The following is a 26,801-nucleotide window of genomic DNA, read 5'->3' on the forward strand; positions in this document are numbered from 1 at the left end:
ATATTGAACTCTTTGGCCTCAATGCAAAGCGTCAAATCTGGAAGAAACCTGGCACCATCCCTATGGTGAAGCATGGTGGTGGCAAGATCATGCTGTGGGGATGTTTTTCAGAGGCAGGGACTGGGAGATTAGTCAGGATCGAGGGAAAGATGAACGGAGCAAAGTACAGAGAGATCCTTGATGAAAACCTGCTCTAGAGCGATCAGGACCTCAGACTGGGGCGAAGATTCACCTTTGAACAGGCCAACGACACTAAGCAAACAGCCAAGACAATGCAGGAGTGGCTTCAGGACAAGTCTCTGAATGTCATTGAGTGGCTCAGCCAGAGCCCGGACTTGAACCTGATCGAACATCTCTGGAGAGACCTATAACTAGCTGTGCGGCGACGCTCCCCATCTAACCTGACAGAGCTTGAGAGGATCTGCAGAGAAGAATGGGAGAAACTCCCCAAATACAGGTGTGCCAAGCTTGTAGCGTCATACCCAAGACTCAAGGCTGTAATTGCTAACAAAGGTTCTTCATCAAAGTACTGAGTAAAAAGGTCTGAATACTTAGGTAAATGTGATATTTCTGTTTTTTATTTTTAGTACATTCGCAAACATTTCTAAAAACCTGTTTTTGCTTTTTCATTATGGGATATTGTTTGTAGATTGATGAGAATAAAGCTGTAACGTAACAAGATCTAATGTACAGGAACCTAAAACAATTGAAGATCTTAGAGCATTAGGTCCTACATAATGTACATGGGATAAACAGGTGGTTGTAAATGTACTGTACAGGTGAAATTCATTATGCACTATATGGATTATCTATAGGTAACTGCCAAAATAATGGAAACACTTGAGAAATTAGGGAAACAAAGTATATTGAATTAAGCAATTAACATCCCATCATGCTTCGGGTCAAGTATAAAAATGCTGGGCAGGCCCTTATTTTGGATAATATTTTGGCTACCATGGCTATGCCCCCATACGATATCAGTGGTCACTGAATGGTTTGTTGAGCATAAAAACAATGGAAACCCTAAGCCATGGCCATCTTATCACCAGATCTCAACCCAACTGAATGCTTGTGGGAGATTCTAGAGCGATGCCTGAGACAGCGCTTTCCACCAACATTAACAAAACACTAAATTATAACATTTCTTGTGGAAGATTGGTGTCGCATCACTCCAATAGAGTTCCAGACAATGTACATTGAAGCTATTCTGACTCGTGGTGGTCCAATTACCTATTAAGACACTGTATGTTGGTGTTTCCTTTATTCTGGCAGTTACCTGTACATTACTATAGCATGTTGTACTGTCGTAACTTGAAAGAGCTGTTGGCTAATCATCTGTGTTGGTATTTTAGCTCTGAGTCCATAAGTCCATAATGAATAATATTATTTCAACAGTTCCTATGCTATTAGAATATTCTGTAGATCCTCGAGTACAACATTACTCTACCATTCATTCTGGTTTTAGCTTTCATTATCTGTTCAACCTTTTCCAGCACACTCCTACTGAGCTCTTGGTATTGGTAGCCTAACTAGCTTGTTCAAATGATCTGTGATCTCATTCTCTCTTTTAACTAACTTGCCTTGTGTCTTTGCAGTATTTGATTCTTGAGCACAACATTTTAATGCCCATCCTTAAGAACCTCCCGGGGAGGATCAAGAGTAACCATGGGAATGGTGAGCTCATCCTGCCCAGGTTAAACTTGAACCTGAACCCCTTCGAGGAGGTGGACCTTGAGGAGGAGAGGAACGAGGGTGAGCCCCCCAATTTGGGGGTATGTGGGGGAAAAATCTTCCAGCGCAGGTCCTCATGTGACGGGGAAGAGGAGGAGAATGAGGTGAACGCGGAGAGGCACGGCCCTGAGGCCCCTAAAGTAGGAGGGGGGAGGCCACTGAGGGGAACCCTTGAGCGGCTGTGCGGCTCTTCGCCCCTGAAGACCCTGGGGAAGCTGGGGAAGGGGCTGCGTATGTCGGGGTGCAGCGGGTGGGGGACATTCCCGTCCCAGCGATGCCCCACAGACCCCCACTCACCCCAGCCTGAGAAAGAGAAGAGGAAGGGCCTCCGCAGGAGCTCAGCGGAGATCATGACCCTGCTCAGGTAACGGGGAGGGAGGGTTGCTGATCTAGGATCAGTTATGCCTTTTAGATCACAATGAAGATTGCATGGACAGGGAGGACCTGATCCTAGATCAGCATTCTCACTCTGAGATGCTTTATAAATACGGGCTCAGAGCCACAGATTAACATACATGTAATGTCTATATATAATATGACTCAGTAACTATTTTCATTCGTAATATCTCAACCAAAGGGCTTTTGTTGTGTTCCATTAATTACTGATTTGCTTGTCTATCCAAACTGATTTTCCTGTTACCGGGTAGGACTGAGACCCCCTATCAAGCTGTAACAAAATGACGGAAATGCTCACAGCATATAGCATAATCATTTCCTATTTGGTTATGTAATATAAAAATGTTCCATGAGTTACTATGTTCATGAACAGAACTGCTTTGTTTGCTAATACTATGTTGTGTACCTAAGCACTATTTACAAACAGTTTTCACTTTGAGTGCTCCAGTCAGGGAAAGCCACAATCACCTCTCAAGCATTTAAATATCTGCTTATTTATAGCATATGAAGCCTAGTCTAGATATGGTGGTCACACGTTAACATTGAACTCTACAGTATTTGGTAACAATTATGTATCCCATTCCATTTATATTTTAGATGGTACCGTTATTTCCACACAATATTTCACACTCTGGAAATCCACACATAGCCATTCCTTGCCTTTCAAAGTCATACTGTGGCATAATATAGTTCCGACCCTCTCCTAATGATTCTCTTCTGCTTGTAGATTTGCAGGGCGGAGGAAGCAGACGCAACGCAGAGAGAGTCTGCCTTGTGGTGACCTGAGCGCCGACAGCGAGGCTGAGTCCTGCCGCCAGCCCTCCTTCCTCAGGATGGTCAGCCTTGGCAAGCTGAAGAGGGAGTCCCTGTCGGACCACAACTCCCAGGAGGCTGAGGAGGAGCTGGAGGAGGAGCCACTAGTGGTCAAACCCAGGGAACCTCTCTCAGGTATACAAGGCGCTTCAAAACAAACCAATCAGGAGGGGAGATATGGTATGTTTCCTGCAGGGCCAACCAATCACAGCTCACCTAATCGAAACATCTGAATCATGGAAGGGTCAGTGCAGGTTACTTCTGTCTGTGGCATAAGCACCTTAGACCTCCCACAGTCAGTGTTTGTAAGTTTCAGTGTTTACTTTACGAGTCAGGAACTTCCTGGTCAGGTCCTGCAGTATTTCCTCCTCCAATCCCATGCTGGTTTCTGATGAGCTGTGTGGGGTCCCCGGACCCCCGAGTCATCGGGTTCAATCAGCACCAGACTATGAAAGCCGGAAATGACTGACTTCCTCCCACTGCAGATCCCTTTAGATAGAACTTCATCCAGAGCTACTGTTCGCAGAGCTCAATAGGGACCAAAACAGACAAGGGACAATCAAAGGACAGTGTAGTACATTGTGTGTTCACAACAATCCAAAATGCCAGGTCAAGAGATTTGTATTGTATTTTTTATGGATCCCCATTACTCTTCCTGGGGTACAGCAAAATTAAGGCAGTTATACAATTTTAAAAACATTACAATACATTCACAGATTTCATAACACACTGTGTGCCCTCAGGCCCCTACTCCATGACATATCTACAATACAAAATCCATGTGTACGTGTATGTATAGTGCGTATGTTATCATGTGTGTGTATGCATGTGTCTGTGCCTATGTTGTTGCTTCACAGTCCCTGCTGTTCCATATGGCAAATAGGAGTGGCAATTTCGTCCGCTATTATCCTCAGTCATTTTCCATCCAAGTTGCCAGACCCCGGAGGCTTGTCTTTGTTGATAGACAACAATCATTTTTTCACCTCTTTCACACTCACTTTACGGAACTCCAAATTATAATGCTTGTTTTTCATAATTTGGTCAGCTATATTTGGATGTGTAGTGTCAGCATTTGTTGCTGGCATGTCATGCCTAAGTTTGCTAATCTTGCCAATAAAAAATAATTCAAGTAGTTGGCATTGTCAGTCGGTTTTGTGATGAATGAGCCATCTGATTCAATGAATGATGGAGCTGAGTTTGCCTTTTTAGCCAAAATGTAATTTAAGGTGCTCCAATGCTTTTTACTATCACTCTTTATGTTGTCTTTGTTTCATAGTGTAGTTTCTTCTTCTTTTTATTCAGTTTAGGTCACATGATTTCTCAATTTGCAATATTTCTGCCAATCGGTTGTGCAGCCAGACTTATTTACCATTTATTTTGCCTCATCCCTCTTAACCATACAATTCCTCCTCAATCCACTGGGATATATCAATTTTTACAGTAGTTTTCTTAATAGGCGCATGCTTATTAGTAACTGGAATAAGCTATTTCATATATGTGTCAAGTGCAGCGTCTGTTTTCTCCTCATTACACACCACGGACCACCAAATATTCTTTACATCAACAACATAGGGATAACTACAAAACATATTGTATGACCTCTTATACACTATATTAGGCCCAGTCTTTGGAACTTTGGTTTTCCTAGATATGGCTACTATATTGTGATCACTGCATCCGATGGATCTAGATACTGCTTTCAAGCTAATTTCTGCAGCATTAGTAAAGATGTGATCGATACATGTTGATGATTTCATTCCTGTGCTGTTTGTAACTACCCTGGTAGACTGACTGATAACCTGAACCAGGTTGCAGGGACTGATTACAATTTTGAAGATTTTTCATGAGTGGGCAGCTTGATGAAAGCCAGTCAATATTTAAATCACCCAGAAAATATACCTCTCTTTTGATATCACATACATTATCAAGCAGTTCACACGTGCTATCCAGATACTGACTGTTAGTGCTTGATGGTCTATAGCAGCTTCCCACCAGAATGGGCTTTAGGTGAGGCAGATTAACCTGTAGCCATATTACTTCAAGAGTATTTAACATGAGATCCTCTCTAAGCTTCACAGGAATGTGGTTCTGAATATTAACAGCAACACCTCCACCATTGACATTTCTGTCTTGTCTGTAAATGTTATAACCTTGTATTGCTACCACTGTATCATCAAAGGTATTATCTAAGTGAGTTTCAGAGATAGTCAGAATATGAATGTCATCTGTTACTAGCAAATTATTGATTTCACGAACCTTGTTTCTTAAGCTACATATGTTAACGTGGTCTTATTTGAGCACTTTTCTTTTGGGATGCTTACTTGTTTTCATTGCTTTACTGGGAAGCTTAGAAGAAGTAGATATGCTCATGTTATTTAGGTTAGTGTAGGGTGAGCTGCACACAGTGGACTTCTTACTAGGGCACACTGCCTTAGTGCTAACAGTATAAATCTGGTTCATAGGCACATGATTACTGCATACAATAGCGGTATGATCAGGCATTCAGGGAAGTTAGAGGGACATGAATTAGGTTACTTACATTGTGTCTACCAACACTCCAGGATAACGTACATTTGCTGGGCTTGGATCATTGATATGCTCAATATCACACATATCAGCACCCTTCAATATGTCAATGTTGATATTTCACACAGGATGTAGCCTCCTACCCATACATTAATACTCTGTGCAAACCAATAGACTAAACAGTATGACATTGATTCCTCTCTCTCTCTCCTTCCCTCAGTACTGGAGATCCTACAGCTGGTCAACCAGAGGGACCTCCTCCTGGCAGACACACACATCCAGGAGCTGGAGCGTGAGTGCGAGCTGATGGCCCTCCTGCCCCACCCCCCCACACCCTCATTCACGCCTCCCGGAGTGACCCCTTTCGGGTCCTTCGACGACCCCTCCAGCCCCAATGTGTCAAGAGATGCCAGCTGTCGCAAGGCCAAGGATGTGGAGTTGCTGTACGAGGCCCTGCAGAAGGAGATGTGGGACGTGGTGAGGGAGTCACTCCGACAGCCAACGGCCGGGCCCAACCTGGGGCTGGTGGTGCTGGTCATCCAGCAGGAGGAGCAGGCCGACACCGCCCAGGCACAGAAAGAGGAGACCCAGCCCCTGAGGGAGGGCCCCCAGCCCCATCCTAGCCAGCGGCCCCGTCAGCTCAAGCTGAAATGGCGGCAGGCAGTAGGGGAGGCGTCTGACTGGAGCCTGCCCCAGCAAGTGAAAACTCCGGCAGGGCAGCTAGCCTCGTACCTGGAGCGGCTGAGGGGCCGCATGGTGGACGACCTGGACGCGGTGCGGAGGAACGTTGTGTCGGTCTACCCGGAGGAGTTCCAGGCCTTCCAGGTGTACGTGCAGAGCTACCACCGGGCAGTGGCCCGACGCCTGAACATCATCACCAGCTCCCAGCTGCAGATCACTGATGTCTACTCCCTGCTGGACTGGTTCTATAACATCTACAACAGGTCAATATCAGAACTCATAACATAACAACATTAAGAAAATCTATGACATGTACAACAGGTTAGACGTATACACTTTTAGAAAACAAGGTACTACCTAGAACCATAAAAGGTTATTCAATTGTCCACATAGGAAAACCCTCTGAAAACAACTGTTTTTGGTTCCAAGTGGAACCCTTTTTACTAACTCAAGGTTCTACATGAAACCGTTTCACCACTAAAAGGTTCTTTGTATAACCTTTTTCACAAACAAAGGGTTCTACTTGGAACTAAAAAGGGTTCTCCTATGGGAACAAACAAAGAAACCTTTTTATTTTATGAGAGTTAGTAAGTCCATGTACGTGTATATGAACATATATATCTTTACAGGTATTCAAACTGTGAGACTTGAATGAATAGTGACAGACAGTAGCACTTCCTCCCTTTTCCTCTGGTCTTTTTAAGGGATGTCCTGGGTACCGTTGGCATGAAAACCCCTATTAACTACTCCCCACTAGAACCCCTACTGCACCAAGATACAGTGGACCGACTGGAACAGGACTGCCTGAACACTGTCAGGGTAAAATCACACTTCCTTTAATACTGAACACTGTCAGGTGAAAACTTGTCCACTGACAGAGGTAATGTTTCTGGCACTAATCTAATGTTAGTGGTACTGCCCATGCTTGGATTGACAATGCACTTCATGGTTGTGTGGGTTCTGTTGTTTATCTCAGGAGAAGGTGACCACAGAGCTCACTCAGGTTCTGGACGAGGAGGAGAGGCGGTGGGCCCAAATGCTGCACATAGAGGAGTACCAATCCAATCTGGCCCGCTCCATCATCCAGGTCTGTCACACTGTCACTCAGAGACACTACTGTACAGTATATATGTAGGTCACTATTACCATGGCAGTCTGGTGACATTGTGGCAAAAAACTCTAAGACATTTGTAAATCTGTTATGAATATTCAGGAATGACCTATTTTGGCTGGTTGGATTTTGAAGTTCCTACCCTTATTAGTGTGTATGTGTGTGGCTGTAACAGAGACTGACGGTGGACCTAGACAGATCCACAGCTGTAAGCTCGTTTCTGGGGGCCAGGGTGGCACGCTGCAGTCTTAATGGGCTGTCTGACTTCCTGTACAGGTGAGGAGAATGTGTACTTATAGAGACATGGACAATGAGTATATTCAATCAATAACCTGTATGTAAATCGATATATATGGATTTCATTTCATAATCTTACTGTGTGTCCAGTTTCCAGAGAAAAGTGGAGATGTTCCATGAGACCCAGGCTGAGTTTGGGGACCGGGGTGATGGATACATCTCCAGGACCATCGCTCTGGTCAACTGTTGTCCTCCTCTAAGGTAGATACCCAGTACATCTCTTGTGGCAATTGTGTTGACTGATGCTCCATTCAAATGCTCATCGAAAACGTATATTTTCAAGTTGGTGAAGTCGTAAATGCGACAAGAGAGCGTTCAAGTGCATAGACCAATGAGTTAGCTAGATAATCCAGCCCGATAGATAAGCTTGCTAACGTTGCAAATAATAAGTTAACTATCTTGCTAAAGTTAACAACATGATCAAACTAGGTTATACACATGATTAAGGTTGTAAATGGTTCAAGTGGTTTTTCCATGTCAGAAATACGATCATTCCGAGACCAACAGGGTTTGCATTCCAATTTTTGTGTAGGTCCTTTGTACAGCGCTGCAGGCAGTGTGACCCACAGGGCAGTGAGGAGTCCACACAGAGAGCTAACTCCTCCCTCGATAGGATCATTAACCAATCAGTGAGGGTTCTGACGGAAAAACTATTTGAGCACATCAGGGTGAGGCAATGTGCTTTTTTCTTTTGTTAGGGCGGTAAAACTTCCTCAATACACAACTCACCAATTCCACACTTATTCATGACTGATCAAATACAAACAAACATGCTCTAACGTTAGCACAAACATTTTGATATAGGAGAAGCTGTTCGTCAACTTCATGTGAATGAAAGCTGTGTATTTTTATTCTAGCCGTTCTGTGACAAGCTGGTGAAGAGAAAGTGGCTAAACAACACTGAGGCATTTGAAGCCATCGAAGCAAGCATCAAGCAACACTTTAAGAAGTTCAGAAGAATGGACTGCCCACCTTATCAGGTATCCACCAATGACCACATACCTGACACGATAACATGTTGCGCGAAATACAGTGATGGAAAAAAGTATTTGATCCCCTGCTGATTTTGTACGTTTGCCCACTGACAAAGAAATGATCAGTCTATAATTTTAATGGTAGTTTATTTGAACAGTGAGAGACAGAATAACAAAGGAAAAAAAAAAGCATGTCAAAAATGTTATAAATTGATTTGCATTTTAATGAGGGAAATAAGTATTTGACCCCTCTGCAAAACATGATTTAGTACTTGGTGGCAAAACCCTTGTTGGCAATCACAGAGGTCAGACGTTTCTTGTAGTTGGCCACCAAGTTTGCACACATCTCATGAGGGATTTGTCCCACTCCTCTTTGCAGATCTTCTCCAAGTCATTAAGGTTTCGAGGCTGACGTTAGGCAACTCGAACCGTCAGCTCCCTACACAGATTTTCTATGGGATTAAGGTCTGGAGATTGGCTACGCCACTCCAGGACCTTAATGTGCTTCTTCTTGAGCCACTCCTTTGTTGCCTTGGCTGTGTGTTTTGGGTCATTGTCATGCTGGAATACCCATCCACGACCTATTTTCAATGCTCTGGCTGAGGGAAGGAGGTTCTCACCCAAGATTTGATGGTACATGGCCCTGTCCATCATCCCTTTGATGCGGTGAAGTTGTTCTGTCCCCTTAGCAGAAAAACACCCCCAAAGCATAATGTTTCCACCTCCATGTTTGACGGTGGGGATGGTGTTCTTGGGGTCATAGGCAGCATTCCTCCTCCTCCAAACACAGCGAGTTGAGTTGATGCCAAAGAGCTCCATTTTGGTCTCATCTGACCACAACACTTTCACCCAGTTGTCCCCTGAATCCTTCAGATGTTCATTGGCAAACTTCAGACGGGCAGGTGTATGTGCTTTCTTGAGCAGGGGGACCTTGCGTGTGCTGCAGGATTTCAGTCCTTCACGGCGTAGTGTGTTACCAATTGTTTTCTTGGTGACTATGGTCCCAGCTGCCTTGAGATCATTGACAAGATCCTCCCGTGTAGTTCTGGGCTGATTCCTCACCGTTCTCATGATCATTGCAACTCCACGAGGTGAGATCTTGCATGGAGCCCCAGGCCGAGGGATATTGACAGTTCTTTTGTGTTTCTTCCATTTGCGAATAATTGCACCAACTGTTGTCACCTTCTCACCAAGCTGTTTGGCGTTGGTCTTGTAGCCCATTCCAGCCTTGTGTAGGTCTACAATCTTGTCCCTGACATCCTTGGAGAGCTCTTTGGTCTTGGCCATGGTGGAGAGTTCGGAATCTGATTGATTGATTGCTTCTGTGGACAGGTGTCTTTTATACAGGTAACAAACTGAGAATAGGAGCACTCCCTTTAAGAGTGTGCTCCTAATCTCAGCTCGTTATCTGTATAAAAGACACCTGGGAGCCAGAAATCTTTCTGATTGAGAGGGGGTCAAATACTTTTTTCCCTCATTAACATGCAAATCAATTTATAACATTTTTGACATTATTTTTTCTGGATTTTTTGTTGTTGTTATTCTGTTTCTCACTGTTCAAATAAACCTACCATTAAAATTATAGACTGATCATTTCTTTGTCAGTGGGCAAACGTACAAAATCAGCAGGGGATCAAATACTTTTTTCCTCACTATACATAAAATAATAAATGTTTGCCCTTTCTATCCCAATTTTTTTGTTTATCAACACTTATATTGCAATTGACGACTGAACGATTGACTGGTTGATTATTTGATTGACAGATACTGGTGGGGGAGGTACACAGGCGGATCCTGGTGGAGTATGTGCGTGCGATCATGCGAGGACGGGTCATCTGCACATCATCGAAGATGAGAAAGAGGATGGCGTTCCGACTTCAGGACGAGGCCAAACAGCTCAAAGGACTCTTCAAAGACATGGTCAGTCATCCCTCTGATTTATGGTCATAATGACCACAAATGTACAGTTATTAATATAACTACTGTTCCCAAAGGGAGGGAACAAGGTACACCATACTATGGGGAGTCAACGACCAATCCTATTCACCTGAAAACTGAAATCCTACCCAACGTGCATGCCAATGGATGCCAAGCCCACACTTGGAAGCCCTGCCTTTCTGGCTATAATATCAGGGGTCACATTCATTTCCTCAATTCAGTGCCTCTCTTCATCGAGCCCAAATCCCTTGACGGCGCAGGGCGATAATATGTTATACTTCGTTCCCTCCTTCAGCGAACAATAGTTATTTTCATAACTTTATGTTCCCATTCAGTCAGTCACTTGGTATAACATACACTATACAGTGGCTTGCGAAAGTATTTACCCCCCTTGGCATTTTTCCTATTTTGTTGCCTTACAACCTGGATTTAAAATAGATTTTTGGGGGGTTTGTATCATTTGATTTACACAACATGCCTACTACTTTGTCTCTTGGGGTATGTCTCTATAAGCTTGGCACATCTAGCCACTGGGATTTTTGCCCATTCTTCAAGGCAAAACTGCTCCAGCTCCTTCACGTTGGATGGGTTCCACTGGTGTACAGCAATCTTTAACCTCTCTCGGGTATGTGGGACGATTTCGTCCCACCTACGTAACAGCTACTGAAATTCCAGTGGCGCGATTTTTGAATCGTTAGAAATACTATTACTTCAATTTCTCAAACATATGACTATTTTACAGCTATTTAAAGACAAGAATCTCGTTAATCTAACCCCACTGTCCGATTTCAAAAAGGCTTTACAACGAAAGCAAAACATTAGATTATGTCAGCAGAGTGCCCAGCCAGAAAAAATCAGACAGCCATTTTTCAAGCTAGCATATCATGTCACATAAACCCAAACCACAGCTAAATGCAGCACTAACCTTTGATGATCTTCATCAGATGACACACCTAGGACATTGTGTTATACAATACATGCATGTCTGTTCAATCAAGTTCATATTTATATCAAAAAACAGCTTTTTGCATTAGCATGTGACGTTCAGAAAAAGCATAACCCCCGCAAACTTCCGTTGAATTTACTAACAGTTTGCTAAATTACTCACGATAAACGTTCACAAAAAGCATAACAATTATTTTAAGAATTATAGATACATTACTCCTCTATGCACTCGATATGTCCGATTTTAAAATAGCTTTTCGGATGAAGCACATTTTGCAATAATCTAAGTACATAGCCCGGCATTACAGGGCTAGGTATTTAGATACCCACCCAGGTCAGCCTCCACCAAAATCACATTTCCTATAAGAAAAATGTTCTTACCTTGCTTGTTCTTCATCAGAATACACTGCCAGGACTTCTACTTCAATAACAAATGTTGGTTTGGTCCCAAATAATCCATCGTTATATCCAAACAGCGACGTTTTGTTCGTGAGTTCTAGACACTATCAGAATGCTTCTTCACGGTCCTGCGCATGGCGCATTGGCGTGTCAAAAATGTCTAAATATTCCATTACCGTACTTCGAAGCATGTCAACCGCTGTTTAAAACCAATTTTTATGCCATTCAACTCGTAGATTAGTGATAATATTCCGACCGGGAGTATGCATTGAGCCTAAACAGCCGAATAAAATTTCTCCTCAGAAGCGACTCATGCACGCGCCTCATTCAAAGGTCCTCGGAGCAGCCACTTACAAAAGGTGATAATGTGTTTCAGCCTGAGGCTCCCTCGTAAACCTTCAGGTTTTTCGCGGGTTCTGAGAGCCTATTGGAGCCCTGGGAATTGTCACGTTACAGCTAAGATCCTTACTTTTCAATAAAAAGATGCAAGACGCACGACTCCTTGTCAGACAGGGTACTTCCTGCTTGAAACCTTGTCAGGTTCTTGCCTGCCATAGGAGTTCTGTTATACTCACAGACACCATTCAAACAGTTTTAGAAAATTCAGAGTGTTTTCTATCCAAACCTGAACAATAATATGCATATTCTAGCTTCTGAGTTGGTGTAGGAGGCAGTTAAAAATGGGAACATATTTTTTCCAAAATTCTCAATACTGCCCCCTAGCCCAGACAGGTTTTAAGTCATACCACAGATTCTCAATTAGATTGAGGTCTGGGCTTTGACTAGGCCATTCCAAGGCATTTAAATATTCTCCTTAAACCACTCAAGTGTTGCTTTAGCAGTAGTCTTAGGGTCATTGTCCTGCTGGAAAGGGAACCTCCGTCTCAGTCTCAAATCTCTGGAAGACTGAAACAGGTTTCCCTCAAAAATGTCCCTGTATTTGGAGCCATCCATCATTCCTTCAATTCTGACCAGTCTCCCAGTCACTGCCAATGAAAAACATCCCCACACCATGATGCTGCCACCACCATGCTTCACTGTGGGGATGGTGTTCTCGGGGTGATGAAAGGTGTTGGGTTTGCGCCAGACATACCGTTTTCCTTGATGGCCAAAAAGCTACATTTTAGTCTCATCTGACCAGAGTACCTTCTTCCAATATGTTTGGGGAGTCTCCCACATGACTTTTGGCGAACACCAAACGTGTTTGCTTATTTTTTTTCTTTAAGCAAAGGCTTTTTTTCTGGCCACTCTTCCCTAAAGCCCAGCTCTGTGGAGTGTGCGGCTTAAAGTGGTCCTATGGACAGATACTCCAATCTCCACTGTGGAGCTTTGCAGCTCCTTCAGGGTTATCTTTGGTCTCTTTATTGCCTCTCTGATTAATGCCCTCCTTGCCTGGTCTGTGAGTTTTGGTGGGCGGCCCTCTCTTGGCAGGTTTGTTGTGGTATTCTTTCAATTTTTTTTAATAATGGATTTAATGGTGCTCCGTGGGATGTTCAAAGTTTGGGATCTTTTTTATAACCCAACCCTGATTAGTACTTCTCCACAACTTTGTCCCTAGCCTGTATGGAGAGCTCCTTGGTCTTCATGGTGCTGCTTGCTTGATGGTGCCCCTTGCTTAGTGGTGTTGCAGACTCTGGGGCCTTTCAGAATAGGTGTATATATACTGAGATCATGTGACAGATCATGTCACACTTAGATTGCACACAAGTGGACTTTATTTAACTAATTATGTGACTTCTGAAGGTAATCGGTTGCACCAGATCTTATTTAGGGGCTTCATAGCAAAAGGGGTGAATACATATGCACGCACCACTTTTACGTTTTGAATTTTTCTTGATTTTCTGAAACAAGTAATTTTTTCATTTCACTTCACCAATTTGGACTATTTTGCTTATGGCCATTACATGAAATCCAAATAAAAATATATTTAAACTACAGGTAGTAATGCAACAAAATAGGAAAAACTCCAAGGGGGATGAATACTTTTGCATGGCACTGTATATACAAAAGTATGTGGACACCCCTTCAAATTAGTGGATTTGGCAATTTCAGTCACACCCGTTTCACACAGCCATGCAATCTCCATAGACAAACAATGGCAGTAGAATGGCCTTACTGAAGAGCTCATTGACTTTGAAGGTGGAATTGTCATAGGATGCCACCTTTCCATCAAGTCAGTTCATCAAATTTCTGCACTGCTAGAGCTGCCCCGGTCAACTGTAAGTGCTGTTATTGTGAAGTGGAAATGTCTAGGAGCAACAACGACTCAAGCCGTCTCAGAGGGTACCAAATTAGGATGCCCAGGGCAGCTCAAGCACAGAAAGGTTCCACCACCTCTAAAAGGGGGTATAGAAGCCACCTTTTTCCCTAATACTTACCTGAGAAGTCTGAACTGTCAGAGCCTCATGAGGCCTGAACTGTCAGAGCCCCATATAGGGAACCAGAACCTGCTGCAACTTGGCTATGCGCACTGACATGCTGCAACTGCAGCCCAAGTCCATAGACCCCATGGTTCCAAAAACAAAACTTACCTTGCGATCCTGAAATGTCAGAACTGATAAAAGGAACCGAAAGTCCAAAATATCAGACCACCTGTTGTGACTTGGTATAGCATCGACTAGAGTTGATGAACCACGGCAGCCGGAGGCTCCATCCCACTGGAAACTTGCTGTAACCTGGATAAATGCGCAACCTGTACGCTGCCTAACACCCACTCCTAGTCCCAGCCATAAGAACACTATGAGCCACACCGACAGCAGTTATATCCAAGCGATAAAACCTTGTCATGCCCCTGAACAATACCCAAGCAGCCGCCTCACCCTTAGTGGCGTGAGCACGCACATCGCTAGGCAATCCTTGTCCTTTGTTGTCATATGGATTAGCGAAAAATACAAAAAGCTGGCCACAAACACAGATATCCTTGGTCCTACACATATACAGCACGTGCGTAAAGCGTACATCAGACACAGGCCATGCAACCTCCGTTGTTCATTGGAAGCAAACAGCGGAGGTGAGAAAGGGAACTGCTCGAAAGCCCGGAAGGGTGTACTGATAGCACGTACAGATCCCCAACCATCACATAGAGCAGGATCCAAGGCCACTGATACTCCAAATAATCAGTTCCCAATGGAGCATCCAGATCCATCATCGACAAGAACAGACTAGAATACGTGTTATGGGCAACCATCGAGGGGTGCAGTCTCCACTCCGTAGAGATAGGACCACCCCCTGGAAAGCAGATCCAAACCTACGTTGAGAGATCCGGGAAGATACTTCACCCTAAGTGACTCGAAATTTGCACTGCTCCATACGAGCAGATAACGGGACAGGTTTATGAGAGAGAGAGACCACATCCCCTCCTGCCTGTTGATGTATGCCACCGCCATCCTTGTCAGACCTTACCAACACATACTGGCCCTCCAACATCGGAAGGAAACTGCTCAGCCATAGAAAACAGTCAGTAGCTCTATGTAATTGATATAAGTGCCCTTTGCGCTGTTGACCAAATCCCTCTTCCTGAGTAGCCCACACACAGCGCTCCCCATCCCATTAAGGATGCATATGTCGTGATCACTCTGTGGGACAGTACCTGGTCCATGAGAACCCCCTGCAACAACAGTCCCTCCAAGGAATTAACATCCTTATGCATGACTGGGATACCATGAGCAGCTGATGGCTGTGCCGAGATACGTCCAGACACGTAGCAGTCACCCAGCACTAAAACAAAAGCATCAACAGAAGTCAACAGAAGTCCCAGAGGCACTACAGAGGCGAACTGCAGAGCCCCCATCCTCATCACCCATGGTGAAACTGCTTGCCTCCCACTGGACTGGAGAATGCTGCCAGTCTTCCATACCTTATCTCCTGAAAAGGTAAAGCGCCGCCCTGAGGACTGGGATCATTTGTTTTTTTATCATGCTCGTTTTCATATCCACCACTCTTGACAACCGTGTGTCTGAATGTGTGGAAGGAACTCATTTTTTGTTATGCCCACACCTGGACAATAACACAGTCTTGATACCCCTCACCAAGGATCCTTGGGTAGAAACAATGTGCTTTCGTATTACCTCTGTTCTGATACCCGGTCCACACTGGGTTCAGGGACTTCGGCAACTTGTAACTTGGCCCCATTGACCGAGCCACTTAAAAGCACTGTTGCCACAGCAAATGCTTGGGGAGGAGGGCCCTGCTAAGCCACCACCCTTGATTGCCCCCATACTTTCCCCCACAGCCAGGATAGTACAGCGGTACAGACGCAGCACAAAATCAGCCATAGCATGGATTTTGTCGAGAAGCTCTGAAACCGGCTTCCCCGTCTCCACGGTCTTATTTAGCTTCTGCAGCAAATCGATATGATACATCTGCAGCACTGGACCACATTCAACGAAAGGGCCGCCACACCCTCAGCCTGATACATTTTGTCCAACTGATCCGCCGAGAACCGGCACTGTGTATTTGGAAGCACAATGCTAGAATAAGCCCCCTTGTTAGCCTCTGGAGCTAAGTAACCTGCCAGCTTTCCATCCATCGGCAGTGTGTAAATGAGCCCCGCCTCCTCCGTACCCTCTACATTATTGAGCTCGCCGTAACCTGGTAGCACCAGCCTGGTTGAATGAGGGGATTCCCAGGTCATCAGCAAAAATCTTTAAACATGGGTAAGCGCTGCATGGATAGGAGGTAAATAACTTCACCCAAACCTGGAGGAACTCCGCTGTGGAGAAGAAGACGCCCAATCCAACCCAGGTGATCTGCCAGCCTATGACACAGCTCCATCAAAGGTGCATTAACCACCAATGGTTCACTCTCCCCCACCGAATCCAAAACCGGGGCATTAGGCTCCCTGTACAGATGCCATCTTATTCACACTCTGAATACCGTACATATATCATCCCTGCAATCCAGACTCTGAACACTGCCAGAGAAACTGGAATGAGCCTCACTCAGATGAGATGACAACCTTATTAACTCTAACCACCGCTGCTGCTCTCTCCCGGCAAGCCTCCTGAGTGTGGTTCCACTCCAGGCAAACAGGACAGCACTAACTTTTCATTGTGAAACCCCATGCATGAGGTTGGAGGTTCAAATTTGTCTGGTTAGGCTTTTTGAACTCTTACCACTGGCCCTCTTACCCAAGCAAGGAAGCATTAGCTACACAAGCAGAGCAGAAAGTGCTTAGCTTTCAGCATACAGAAAAAAAACAAGTACGCTCCCCCCACTAACAGACACCTAAGTCGGAGCTGAATCTTGAGCCCCGGCATCCATTGGCTCCTTTCATTTTCATTTTTCTTCAGGTGAATAGGATTGGTCGTTGACTCGCCGTAGTATGTTATACCAAGTGACTGACTGAAAGGGAACAACTGTCTGAATGAAATAAGATGATTAAGCTTAACACTTGCAATAATTGTTTGGTAAACCCTAAGTGTGCATTTATAATAGACCTCTAATAAAATACAATACACGTGCCAATTTTGTTTGAAATTGGTTAAGTGAATGCTGAGGTGCTGAGAGAACATAGGGCTGACACGCTGAGGGAACATAGGGCTCAGAAAAGATAGGGCTGAGGGAACATAGGGCAGACCCTGTCAGTCTTTCCACTGAGAAACTGACTTCCCTATAATCTTCATTGACCTTGTTCTGAAAAATCACTCAGATTTAAAAAATATTTTATAGTTTTTTTTTAAAGACGAAACAAAAGGACTTCGGCTGTGGAATGCAGAGGCCTGTCTGTTACGAATGGTCCCGTGACCCTGGGGGTTGCCAGGTCAGGCGTAACTCATACAGTGTTGATACGGGGTAGAAGGCTGAAGAATGGCCGCTGTCAGTGAGATGGAGATGAATGAGTGCAGGCCTATGTTAGTGTTAGGCAGGGGGTGGGAGATTGTGAGGAACTGGGTCTGCCAGCATGGCATTTACCCCTCTCCAAGAGCCAGTTGAAACAAAATATCTGTCACCTCGCACTGATAACAGGAAGTCTCTGTGTTTTGAGGAACTTCCTGTTCCTGTCAGCTGGACGACTTTGATGTGTTTCTAGGTAGCCTTGATTGCCTTTCGCTTGAGAAGCAGAACGAGACATCTGTGGAAACTGGGGGTTGAATACATTTTTAATCACTGTCTAAAAGGGAAGAGGATATTTTTAGTGGATGGGGAGGTTAAGCTGTGTTAGCACACTGCGTGCTGTTGTCTTTCTTTCTGAAAAAGTATGTCTGAAAAACATACAGCTTGTTGTTTGGCTGTCCCTGTAGGAGACACATTTATTGGTTCCAGGGAGAACCCTTTCAACAAAGAACCTTTAACACTAGAAACATTTACCCCATACAGTCCCTGACAGTTATTTTGATGCTGCTGCCACTTTAGAGCATGTTTACAAAGGGTGCGAGAAGCTCCAGACTTTCTTTTCCATTTAAGTCAATTGTTATGATGCTTGTGAATATCAGTTGGATGAAAGCTTCGCTACAGTTCAGTGAGACAATCACCACACCGACCGACTCCAGATAGTGATGTACGTATCCCATCGGTAGATGGCCTTAGATCCAGAACAGCAGTGTTCCTCTGATTTATTTGTCTAATTAATGATCAAATATTAGTTGAAGTTGTGCTTCAATAAAGAGCTAGAGATGGTTTGTTAACTGAAGGGTATTTAAAAGGCTTGAATGTGCAAGAAATCAGAGCCATAGCTTGACAAGCAAGAGCAGTCTTCCTTCGGTGGTTATAAAAAAAGTGGCTTATAAATTAAACATTTGGCTACTGAACAGATCTGTTATAACATGACATAAACCAGGAAGTCAGTAGAGCATGATCTGTTTCTCTCATTCAAGTAAAGTGTGACATAAACAAGACACATGGCCATAATCAAACACAAATCTGTGTCTCAGCACGCACACACAAACTACACATGCACACACACGCACGCACGCACACACACTGAATGAGCCGAGGCAGAAGCCCTGTGTCTCAGTGCAGCCTTATCATCTTTTATGTATTATTTGTATTCCAGTCAAAGTCAGGTCCTTGGTCCCGCATGCCAGCGTTATCACTCTGTGGATCAAGATGGCGCCGGAGGGGAGGGCTGCTGTCATATCGGCTCTTAAATAACCATGCTATTTGGTTTGTTTTTTCGCGTTGTTCGTAACTTGTTTTGTACATAATGTTGCTGCTACCGTCTCTTATGACCGAAAAGAGCTTCTGGATATCAGAACTGAGATTACTCACCTCAAATTGGACGAGGAGTTCTTCTTCAATGAGTTGGACGCGAGGGATATACTACAGACACACGACCAGGCCCAGATCCCCGTGATTCGCTGGAAAAGGAAACTTAGGTTTCGCGGGAAGAGATCAGGATGCCTTGTGAGGATCAGGCGACGAGTGGCTAATCTGCCCTTGCCTTCCGTTCTGCTAGCTAACGTTCAATCGCTGGAAATAAATGGGATGAACTGAAAGCACGTATATCCTACCAACGGGACATTAAAAGCTGTAATATCTTATGTTTCACCGAGTCGTGGCTGAACGACGACATTAAGAACATACAGCTGGCGGGTTATACACTCTATTGGCAGGACAGAACAGCAGCCTCTGTAAGACACGGGGCAGGGGCCCATGCATATTTGTAAACAATACCTGGCACGATATCTAAGGAAGTCTCAAGGTTTTGCCTGCCTGAGGTAGAGTATCTCATGATAAGCTGCAGACCACACTATCTACCGAGAGAGTTTTCATCTGTATTTTTCATAGCTGTCTACATACCACCACAGACCGAGGCTGGCACTAACACCACACTCAATGAGCTGTATTCCGCAATAAGCAAACAGGAAAACGCTCATCCAGAGGTGGCGCTCCTATTGGCCGGGGACATTAATGCAAGGAAACTTAATTCAGTTTTACCTATTTTCTATTTGCTTGTTAAATGTACAACCAGAGGGAAAACAATTCTGGACCACCTTTACTCCACACACAGAGATGCCTACAAAGCTCTCCCTCTGCCTCCATTTGGCAAATCTGACTATAATCTGACTAACTCTATCCTCCTGATTCCTGCTTACAAGCAAAAATTAAAGCAGGAAGCACTAGTGACATGGTCTATATAAAAGTGGTCAGATGAAGCAGATGCTAAACTTCAGGACTGTTTTTCTAGCACAGACTGGAATATGTTCCGGGATTCTACCGATGGCATTGAGGAGTGTACCACATCAGTCACTGGCTTATCAAGTGCATCAAGGACATCGTCCCCACAGTAACTGTACGTACATACCCCAAACAGAAGCCATGGATTACAGGCAACATTCGCACTGAGCTAAAGGGTAGAGCTACCGCTTTCAAGGAGCGGGACTATTTTACCTGAAATGCACATTATTTTACCTGAAATGCACATGGTCCTCTACTCCGCCAATTAATCCACACATAAAACGGTCAACCGAATCGTTTCTAGTCATCTCTCTTCCTTCCAGGCTTTTTCTTCTCTTGACTTTATATTGCGATTGGCAACTTTCATAATTTAGGTGCATTACCGCCACTGACCTTGTTCGTCTTTCAGTCACCCACGTGGGTATAACCAATGAGGAGATGGCACGTGGGTACCTGCTTCTATAAACCAATGAGGAGATGGGAGAGGCAGGACTTGCAGCGCGATCTGCGTCACAAATAGAACTGATTTCTATTTTAGCCCTTGGCAACGCAGACACTCGTTGGCGCACGCGAGTAGTGTGGGTGCAATAATTGAATAACATAGATTTCTACATTTATTTTGCAACGCGAGCGTGTGCGACGCGAGCGGTGTGGTCAGCCTGTTAGACTCCACTATGAGGCACAATCATCTGCAGGTTGAACATAGAAGAGTGGCCAGAAAAAAAGCCATTGCTAAAAGAAAAAAATAAGCAATCACGTTTGGTGTTCGCCAAAGGTTTGTTTAGGCGATTTTACAGCTAACTAGCTACAGTATGTTACATGCTAATATTGTCTTTGGTATTATTGTGTGTAGCTACATTTGCTAACGTTAGCTAGCTAGCTAGCCAGTCAACCCATAGATAGAGAATTGATTAGTGGATTTTGTAGTCGACTTGAGCTGCAACAGATTTCCACAATGATTTTCCATGTTGCTACCATTCTTATTAAAATGCCAAAATGGAACATTTGTTCACAAAAAACATTATTGTCACATATTAGTGATATTTAACACTGTACATTAAAGGAATGTGTGGTTTTGGTGGATTCTTTGTCCGACAATCATGGATTGAGACAATGGTTTTTCAATGGTTTTTCCATCAGCCATCCGTTGATGGCTGATGGACAACGGAGATGATTGACCTTTGTACTTAAAGTACGCAACTCATCCAGAACACATGAAATTAGCTAAACCTTTTAAGGACAAAAATGGACAATGAAGAATGCATATGCATTTTCAAATGCTTTTATATGTCTCTGGGTGGTCATTCGTGTTACACATTTTTATGAGGACTTATCTTATATCTCTTCTCTCAGGAGTCAGGATCCTCTTGGCTGGACAGTGTCCTCACTCATCTAGCTGACATCATTCTACTGGAGGACACTCCATCCATCCAGATGGAGGTTGCTGTTCTGGTGAAGGAGTTTCCAGACATACGGTAAAGGTTTCAATCATTTGGGGAATGCAGTATAGAGCACTGTTTAGAAACGTTGTACAGTGAACTAATTTGCCAAGTGTCATTCATTGGTCACCATTTCCTATATACGCAATGCCACAGTACACAGAACCTACATTCCACAGTGCAGTTTCATAAGTGCTGTTTTTGGCATGTGGACAAAGGTAGCACAATTTTTGTCCACATATATACTGAGTGTATAAAACATTAGGAACACCTTCCTACTATTGAATTGCACCACCTTTTAGCCCTCGGAACAGGGATGCTGGCCCATGTTGACTCCAGTGCTTCCCACAGTTGTGTCAAGTTGGCTGGATGTCCTTTGGTTGGTGGACCATTCTTAATACACACGGGAAATTGTTGAGCGTGAAAAACCCAGCAGCGTTACAGTTGTTGACACACTCAAACGGATGCGCCTGGCATACTACCATACCCCGTTCAAAGGCACTTAAATCTTTTCTCTTGCTAATTCACCCTCTGAATGGCACACAATCCATGTCTCAATTGTCTCAAGGCTTTAAAATCCTTCTTTAACCTGTCTCCTCCCCTTTATCTACACTGATTGAAGTGGATTTAGCAAGTGACATCAATAAGGGATCATAGCTTTCACCTGGTCAGTCTATGTTATGGAAAGAGCAGGTGTTCCTAATGTTTTGTGCACTCATTGTCGACTTTCTGTTGACACAATGGGTCAACACAAGGAAAAGAAGCACGGAAACATACTTATATTAACCCTGCTATTCTTGGAGAGGACCGAGGAGCTGTTATGAGTGGCAGAGGCTGGTTAGCCCCATAAGGTACTGTCCCTGGCCCCTCGTTGTTTGTGTGTTTCATGGGGTCAGCCACTGGCTGGCTAGCTGGCAGCGTACCCAATATGTGACGCATGACCCGTGGCCCGGCAGACAGGAAGCTTCTGCGGAGTATTTCCTTTTCCTGCCACCCCACGGGAGACATTCTGGTGCCACGCTCTGGAATCAAAGGATGGAGCTAAAGCAGGTCGATACGATGTTAACTCATTCAGGCACAAGGAGTGCCTTTTGTTTGGTTGCTCGCAACTCGCCGTTGGTATTTTCAGAGATCAAAGTCTGCAGTACACCACTGGGACTCCCCCATATGTCCCAATAGTTCCTACATCAGCCCCTCATCCCCCCAACCACTGTTTAACACCTTTGTTTACTGGCTCAGTCAGTTTCACCCCACCCTTGATTGCTTTGTGAACAAACCCTTCCTCTTGTTCATATTGAAACAATCAGCAAATCAAATCAAACTTAAATTAACGTGAATTTAAAATCGCAACACACTTTAGAAAGTCTGGTAGATGTACCGGGTGAAGAAAATTAAGGTTTTGTCACATCTTTGTTGAATCATGTCTAATTGGTGTGAAATATACATACTATTTTATCAATAGATCAACTGAACATAATAAGTCATGGCCCTTTGCTCTGCATAATTGAATCATGAATCAGCATCAAAACCACTGAAACGCACTAACACCAGTCTTTATCTCCCTCCCTTTCCTCCCCTTCTCTCCCTCCCTTCATCATCCCTGCAGGAAGAAGCACGTCTCCACCCTGCTGAACGTGCGGGGCATGATGCGTCAGGTGGAGCGTGAGGAGATCCTGAACATAGTCCGAGACTTCGAGAGCAGTGGCAGCTCTGCCCTGCTATGCCGGGATCACGCCCTCTTCTCAGACATCCCTGTCACCTCCGAGGTGCACTGCATCAACCTGGGCCTCATCCGCGTTGCCATGACCCTCGCCAACTGGTTCTCAGAGGCCCGGCCTCGACGACACCACAAGAAAACCCCCAGGAACAGAACCGCGCTGCCACTGGAACCCCTGACCGAGGAGAAGGATATGGATGATGATTGACTTCAAGGAAAATTATATGGAGCACATTGGTGGAACAGAGGCTCACCCGTAACACTCATAATGCTGTATCAATGTGTTCATTTGTATGACTAATTAATACTGATGGTGCGTAATATAATTGTTTGGCTTTCTGCTGTAAATAACATAGGTAGAGGTTTGTTGTTGACAACAATTTGACGAGCACTCAATCCTAAAATCTGTCATATTATGTGCTGCGACTACTACTATGGGGCCGAATACTGTGAAACATACTACTGATAAGAAATTCAAGTCTCCAAAGAAACGTGAAACTATCAAATACCGCTTTTAATTAATCTGTAAATTGACTTCTCACTCATTTACAGACATTTCAAAGGAATGTGATAAAAAATTACTTGACCTCAGGTACAGCACATACAAGCTCATCTACTGCTCCTCGTGCTCAGATATTTCTTCATGTCTGGAATGAGAACCAGTACACAGTTGCATTGCTTGGATTGATTTTAAGGCATACTTGAAACACAGATTTTGCATCATCTATGAATATATCCCTTCAATGGTTTTGTAAACCTTATTGGGTAACACTTTACATTAAGGCAGTGTTTCTTAATGATGGTCCTGGGGACACAAAAGGGTGTACATTTTTGTTCTTGCCCTAGCACTTGATTCAACTAATCAACTCATCATCAAACGTTTCGATGTGAATCAGGTGTGTTAATGCTGAGGCAAAAAAAAACAACATGTTCACCCCTTTTGGTCCCCAGGACCAGGATTGAGAAATACTGTCTTAAGGTATAATTATATACATAAATAAGTAGTTAATAAACTGTTAATTATTCATTTAACGATAACTTACAGCTAACTAATGTGCTATAACTTTAACTTTTATAACTAACAATTCATTGTTTATAAACTACTTAGGGAAAGGGGGTACCTAGTCAACACACCTGAATGGATTCCACCGAAATGTGTCTTCCGCATTTAACCCAACCCCTCTGTATCAGAGAACTCTGAACTTAAGAATCATTTTAAGTACACCTTAATGTAAAGTGTTACCAAAACTATTCAAACTGTTGTCATCATATTCCAACTAATTATTGTCCAGTTGAATGCTTTGTAGATTCCAATGCAATGTATGACCTATGGATATATATGTTGTTCAATATCTCTTTATTCTATGGGTAATTTAACCTAATCCTAACCTTGTCTTGGATACTGCACATTTTTTCTCTGCTCTTTCTCTAACTTTGTATTGTTTGATACACGTATGTATGGAAATGTATGAGAAATATATATATATATGACATGGTTTGTAAATGTTTTGAGCACTCAACTGTGAATGAATATGATCTATTATGTTGCCAAAGAGTAAATAAACCCCCTTTGATTGGGTGGATCTCATTTGATAGGGGCATATATTTTACCATATATAGAAGTACATACTGTATATTTGGTCACGTTTGGGAGCAAACTAATCTTTAAAATACAAAATGTCATGTGCTGAGAAGCATATGTTTGATGACAGAAAGGTGGTTTCCTGCCCAACATCTTGAAAACAGCAGTGGTGAACAATACAAACCAAAGGCAGTCTGACAAACTGATATAGTGTATGATGAAGGGTATACACTGAGTGTACAAAACATTAAGGACACCTGCTCTTTCCATGACAGACTGACCAGGTGAATCCAGTTGAAAGCTATGATCCCTTATTGATGTCACTTGTTAAATCCACTTCAATTGGTGTAGATAAAGGGGAGGAGACAGGTTAAAGAAGGATTTTTAAGCCTTGAGAGAATTGAGACATGGATTGTGTATGTGTGCCATTCAGAGGGTGTATTGGCAAGACAAAATATTTAAGTGCCTAGTAGGTGCCAGGCTCATAAGCTTGTGTCAAGAACTGCAACGCTACTGGGTTTTTCACACTAAACTGTTTCCTGTGTGTATCAAGAATACTCCACCATGTGTTATGGCAGCTACTGTATGTCCATTTGGGTTCCACCGTGGCTCCTATATGGTGCTTGGTTGCAAAGGGAAACTGAAGGGTCGTACCTCCAGACTCATCCGAGGGGATGTTTTGTGGTAAACAAAGGCAACGTGTTGTCTACCGCTGAGGTGGCAAACGGATGCTTTTATTGGAGCCAAGTTTACGCCAACGCACTATGAGGGAACTTCCTTTTTGCTGGTCGGAGTGTGGGTTCAGCCACGCTGGATCTTTTTCATGCTTTAAAAACACTCATGGGCTGTTCAACAATTTTGGACCCCCTTGTGGCCCCCCTAAATGTGGAGTATGAAATAATTTTTACATAACTAATTTTTGCTATCGTTCTTTTTTTACATCCGTTAATAGACAGTGGCAACGCGGAACACTAATGATTATGAACATGGTCTTTTGCCTGCTAATGCCTGCAATGCAGTGAAGAAAACGATATGACAACAATAACGTCTAATGTAACTGGCCCCTCTAACAGTACAACTGGTCCCAGCTTGGCCCCCCCAGTTGAAATGGTCTAGAACCGCCACTGCTGTTCAAAAGAAGTCAGACAACCTCAGTATGGGTTATGTGCTGTGTATTCTCTTCACACACTCCCTAAATTGGCCTGTATCTCTAAAAGCCTATGTCACTACATGTCTATGTGTAGCTTTCTTACCCTTTTCCATGGAAAAATTACATCACGTGGCAGCAAATTCTATACTCAGAGCAGATGGTTCACATTGACCACTTGAACATCCTTATTTTTCAATGGTGACCAATAGCACACAATGTCCCACTTCCCTTCTGTGAGTGTTCATGACTCACCTGCACCAGACCACCTGGCATCACAGCTGGAGGAAACCTGGCACCATCCCTACAGTGAAGCATGGTGGTGTCAGCATCATGATGTGGGGATGTTTTTCAGCAGCAGGGACTGTGAGACTAGTCAGGATCGAGGGAAAGATGAACGGAGCAAAGTACAGAGAGATCCTTGACGAAAACCTGTTCCAGAAAGCTCAGCACCTCAGACTGGGTTGAAGGTTCACCTTCCAACAGGACAACTACACTTAGCACACAATCAAAACAACGCAGGAGTGGCTTCGGGACAAGTCTCTGAATGTTCTCGAGTGGCCCAGCCAAAGCCTGGACTTGAACCTGATCAAACATCTCTGGAAAGATGTGAAAATAGCTATGCAGCAATGCTCCCCATCCATCCTGACAGAGCTTGAGAGGATCTGGAGAGAAGAATGGGAGAAACTCCCCAAATACAGCTGTGCCAAGCTCGTAGCATCATACCCAAGAACACTTGATGCTGTAATCTCTGGCAAAAGTGCTTCAACAAAGTACTGCGTAAAGGTTCTGAATACTTATCTAAATGTGATATTTTATTATAAATGTGATAATTAATTAGCAAAAAAGTCTAAAAAACTGTTTTTGCAGGTTTCCCTCAAAAATGTCCCTGTATTTAGAACCATCCATCATTCCTTCAATTCTGTCCAGTCTCCCAGTCCCTGCCAATGAAAAACATCCCCACAGCATGATGCTGCCACCACCATG

General features: G+C 43.8%; 1 protein-coding gene across 1 annotated transcript in view; it reads left to right on the plus strand.

Moving 5' to 3' along the window:
- LOC115148646 (exocyst complex component 3) overlaps positions 1–24,678 on the plus strand; it is a 32,870-nt gene extending 8,192 nt beyond the window's left edge. The window contains exons 2-13 of the mRNA XM_029690722.1: positions 1,596–2,095; positions 2,855–3,075; positions 5,687–6,410; positions 6,852–6,966; positions 7,124–7,234; positions 7,434–7,534; positions 7,646–7,756; positions 8,088–8,223; positions 8,413–8,535; positions 10,294–10,449; positions 21,283–21,404; positions 22,975–24,678. Of these exons, the coding sequence (XP_029546582.1) occupies positions 1,623–2,095; positions 2,855–3,075; positions 5,687–6,410; positions 6,852–6,966; positions 7,124–7,234; positions 7,434–7,534; positions 7,646–7,756; positions 8,088–8,223; positions 8,413–8,535; positions 10,294–10,449; positions 21,283–21,404; positions 22,975–23,293 (2,712 nt within the window). The 5' untranslated portion in view covers positions 1,596–1,622 and the 3' untranslated portion in view covers positions 23,294–24,678. The remainder of the gene's footprint in view (positions 1–1,595; positions 2,096–2,854; positions 3,076–5,686; positions 6,411–6,851; positions 6,967–7,123; positions 7,235–7,433; positions 7,535–7,645; positions 7,757–8,087; positions 8,224–8,412; positions 8,536–10,293; positions 10,450–21,282; positions 21,405–22,974) is intronic.
- The last annotated feature ends 2,123 nt before the right edge of the window (positions 24,679–26,801 follow it).

The sequence above is a fragment of the Salmo trutta genome, chromosome 15 (genome assembly GCF_901001165.1).
Source record: "Salmo trutta chromosome 15, fSalTru1.1, whole genome shotgun sequence".
NCBI classification, from domain to species: Eukaryota; Metazoa; Chordata; class Actinopteri; order Salmoniformes; family Salmonidae; genus Salmo; species Salmo trutta.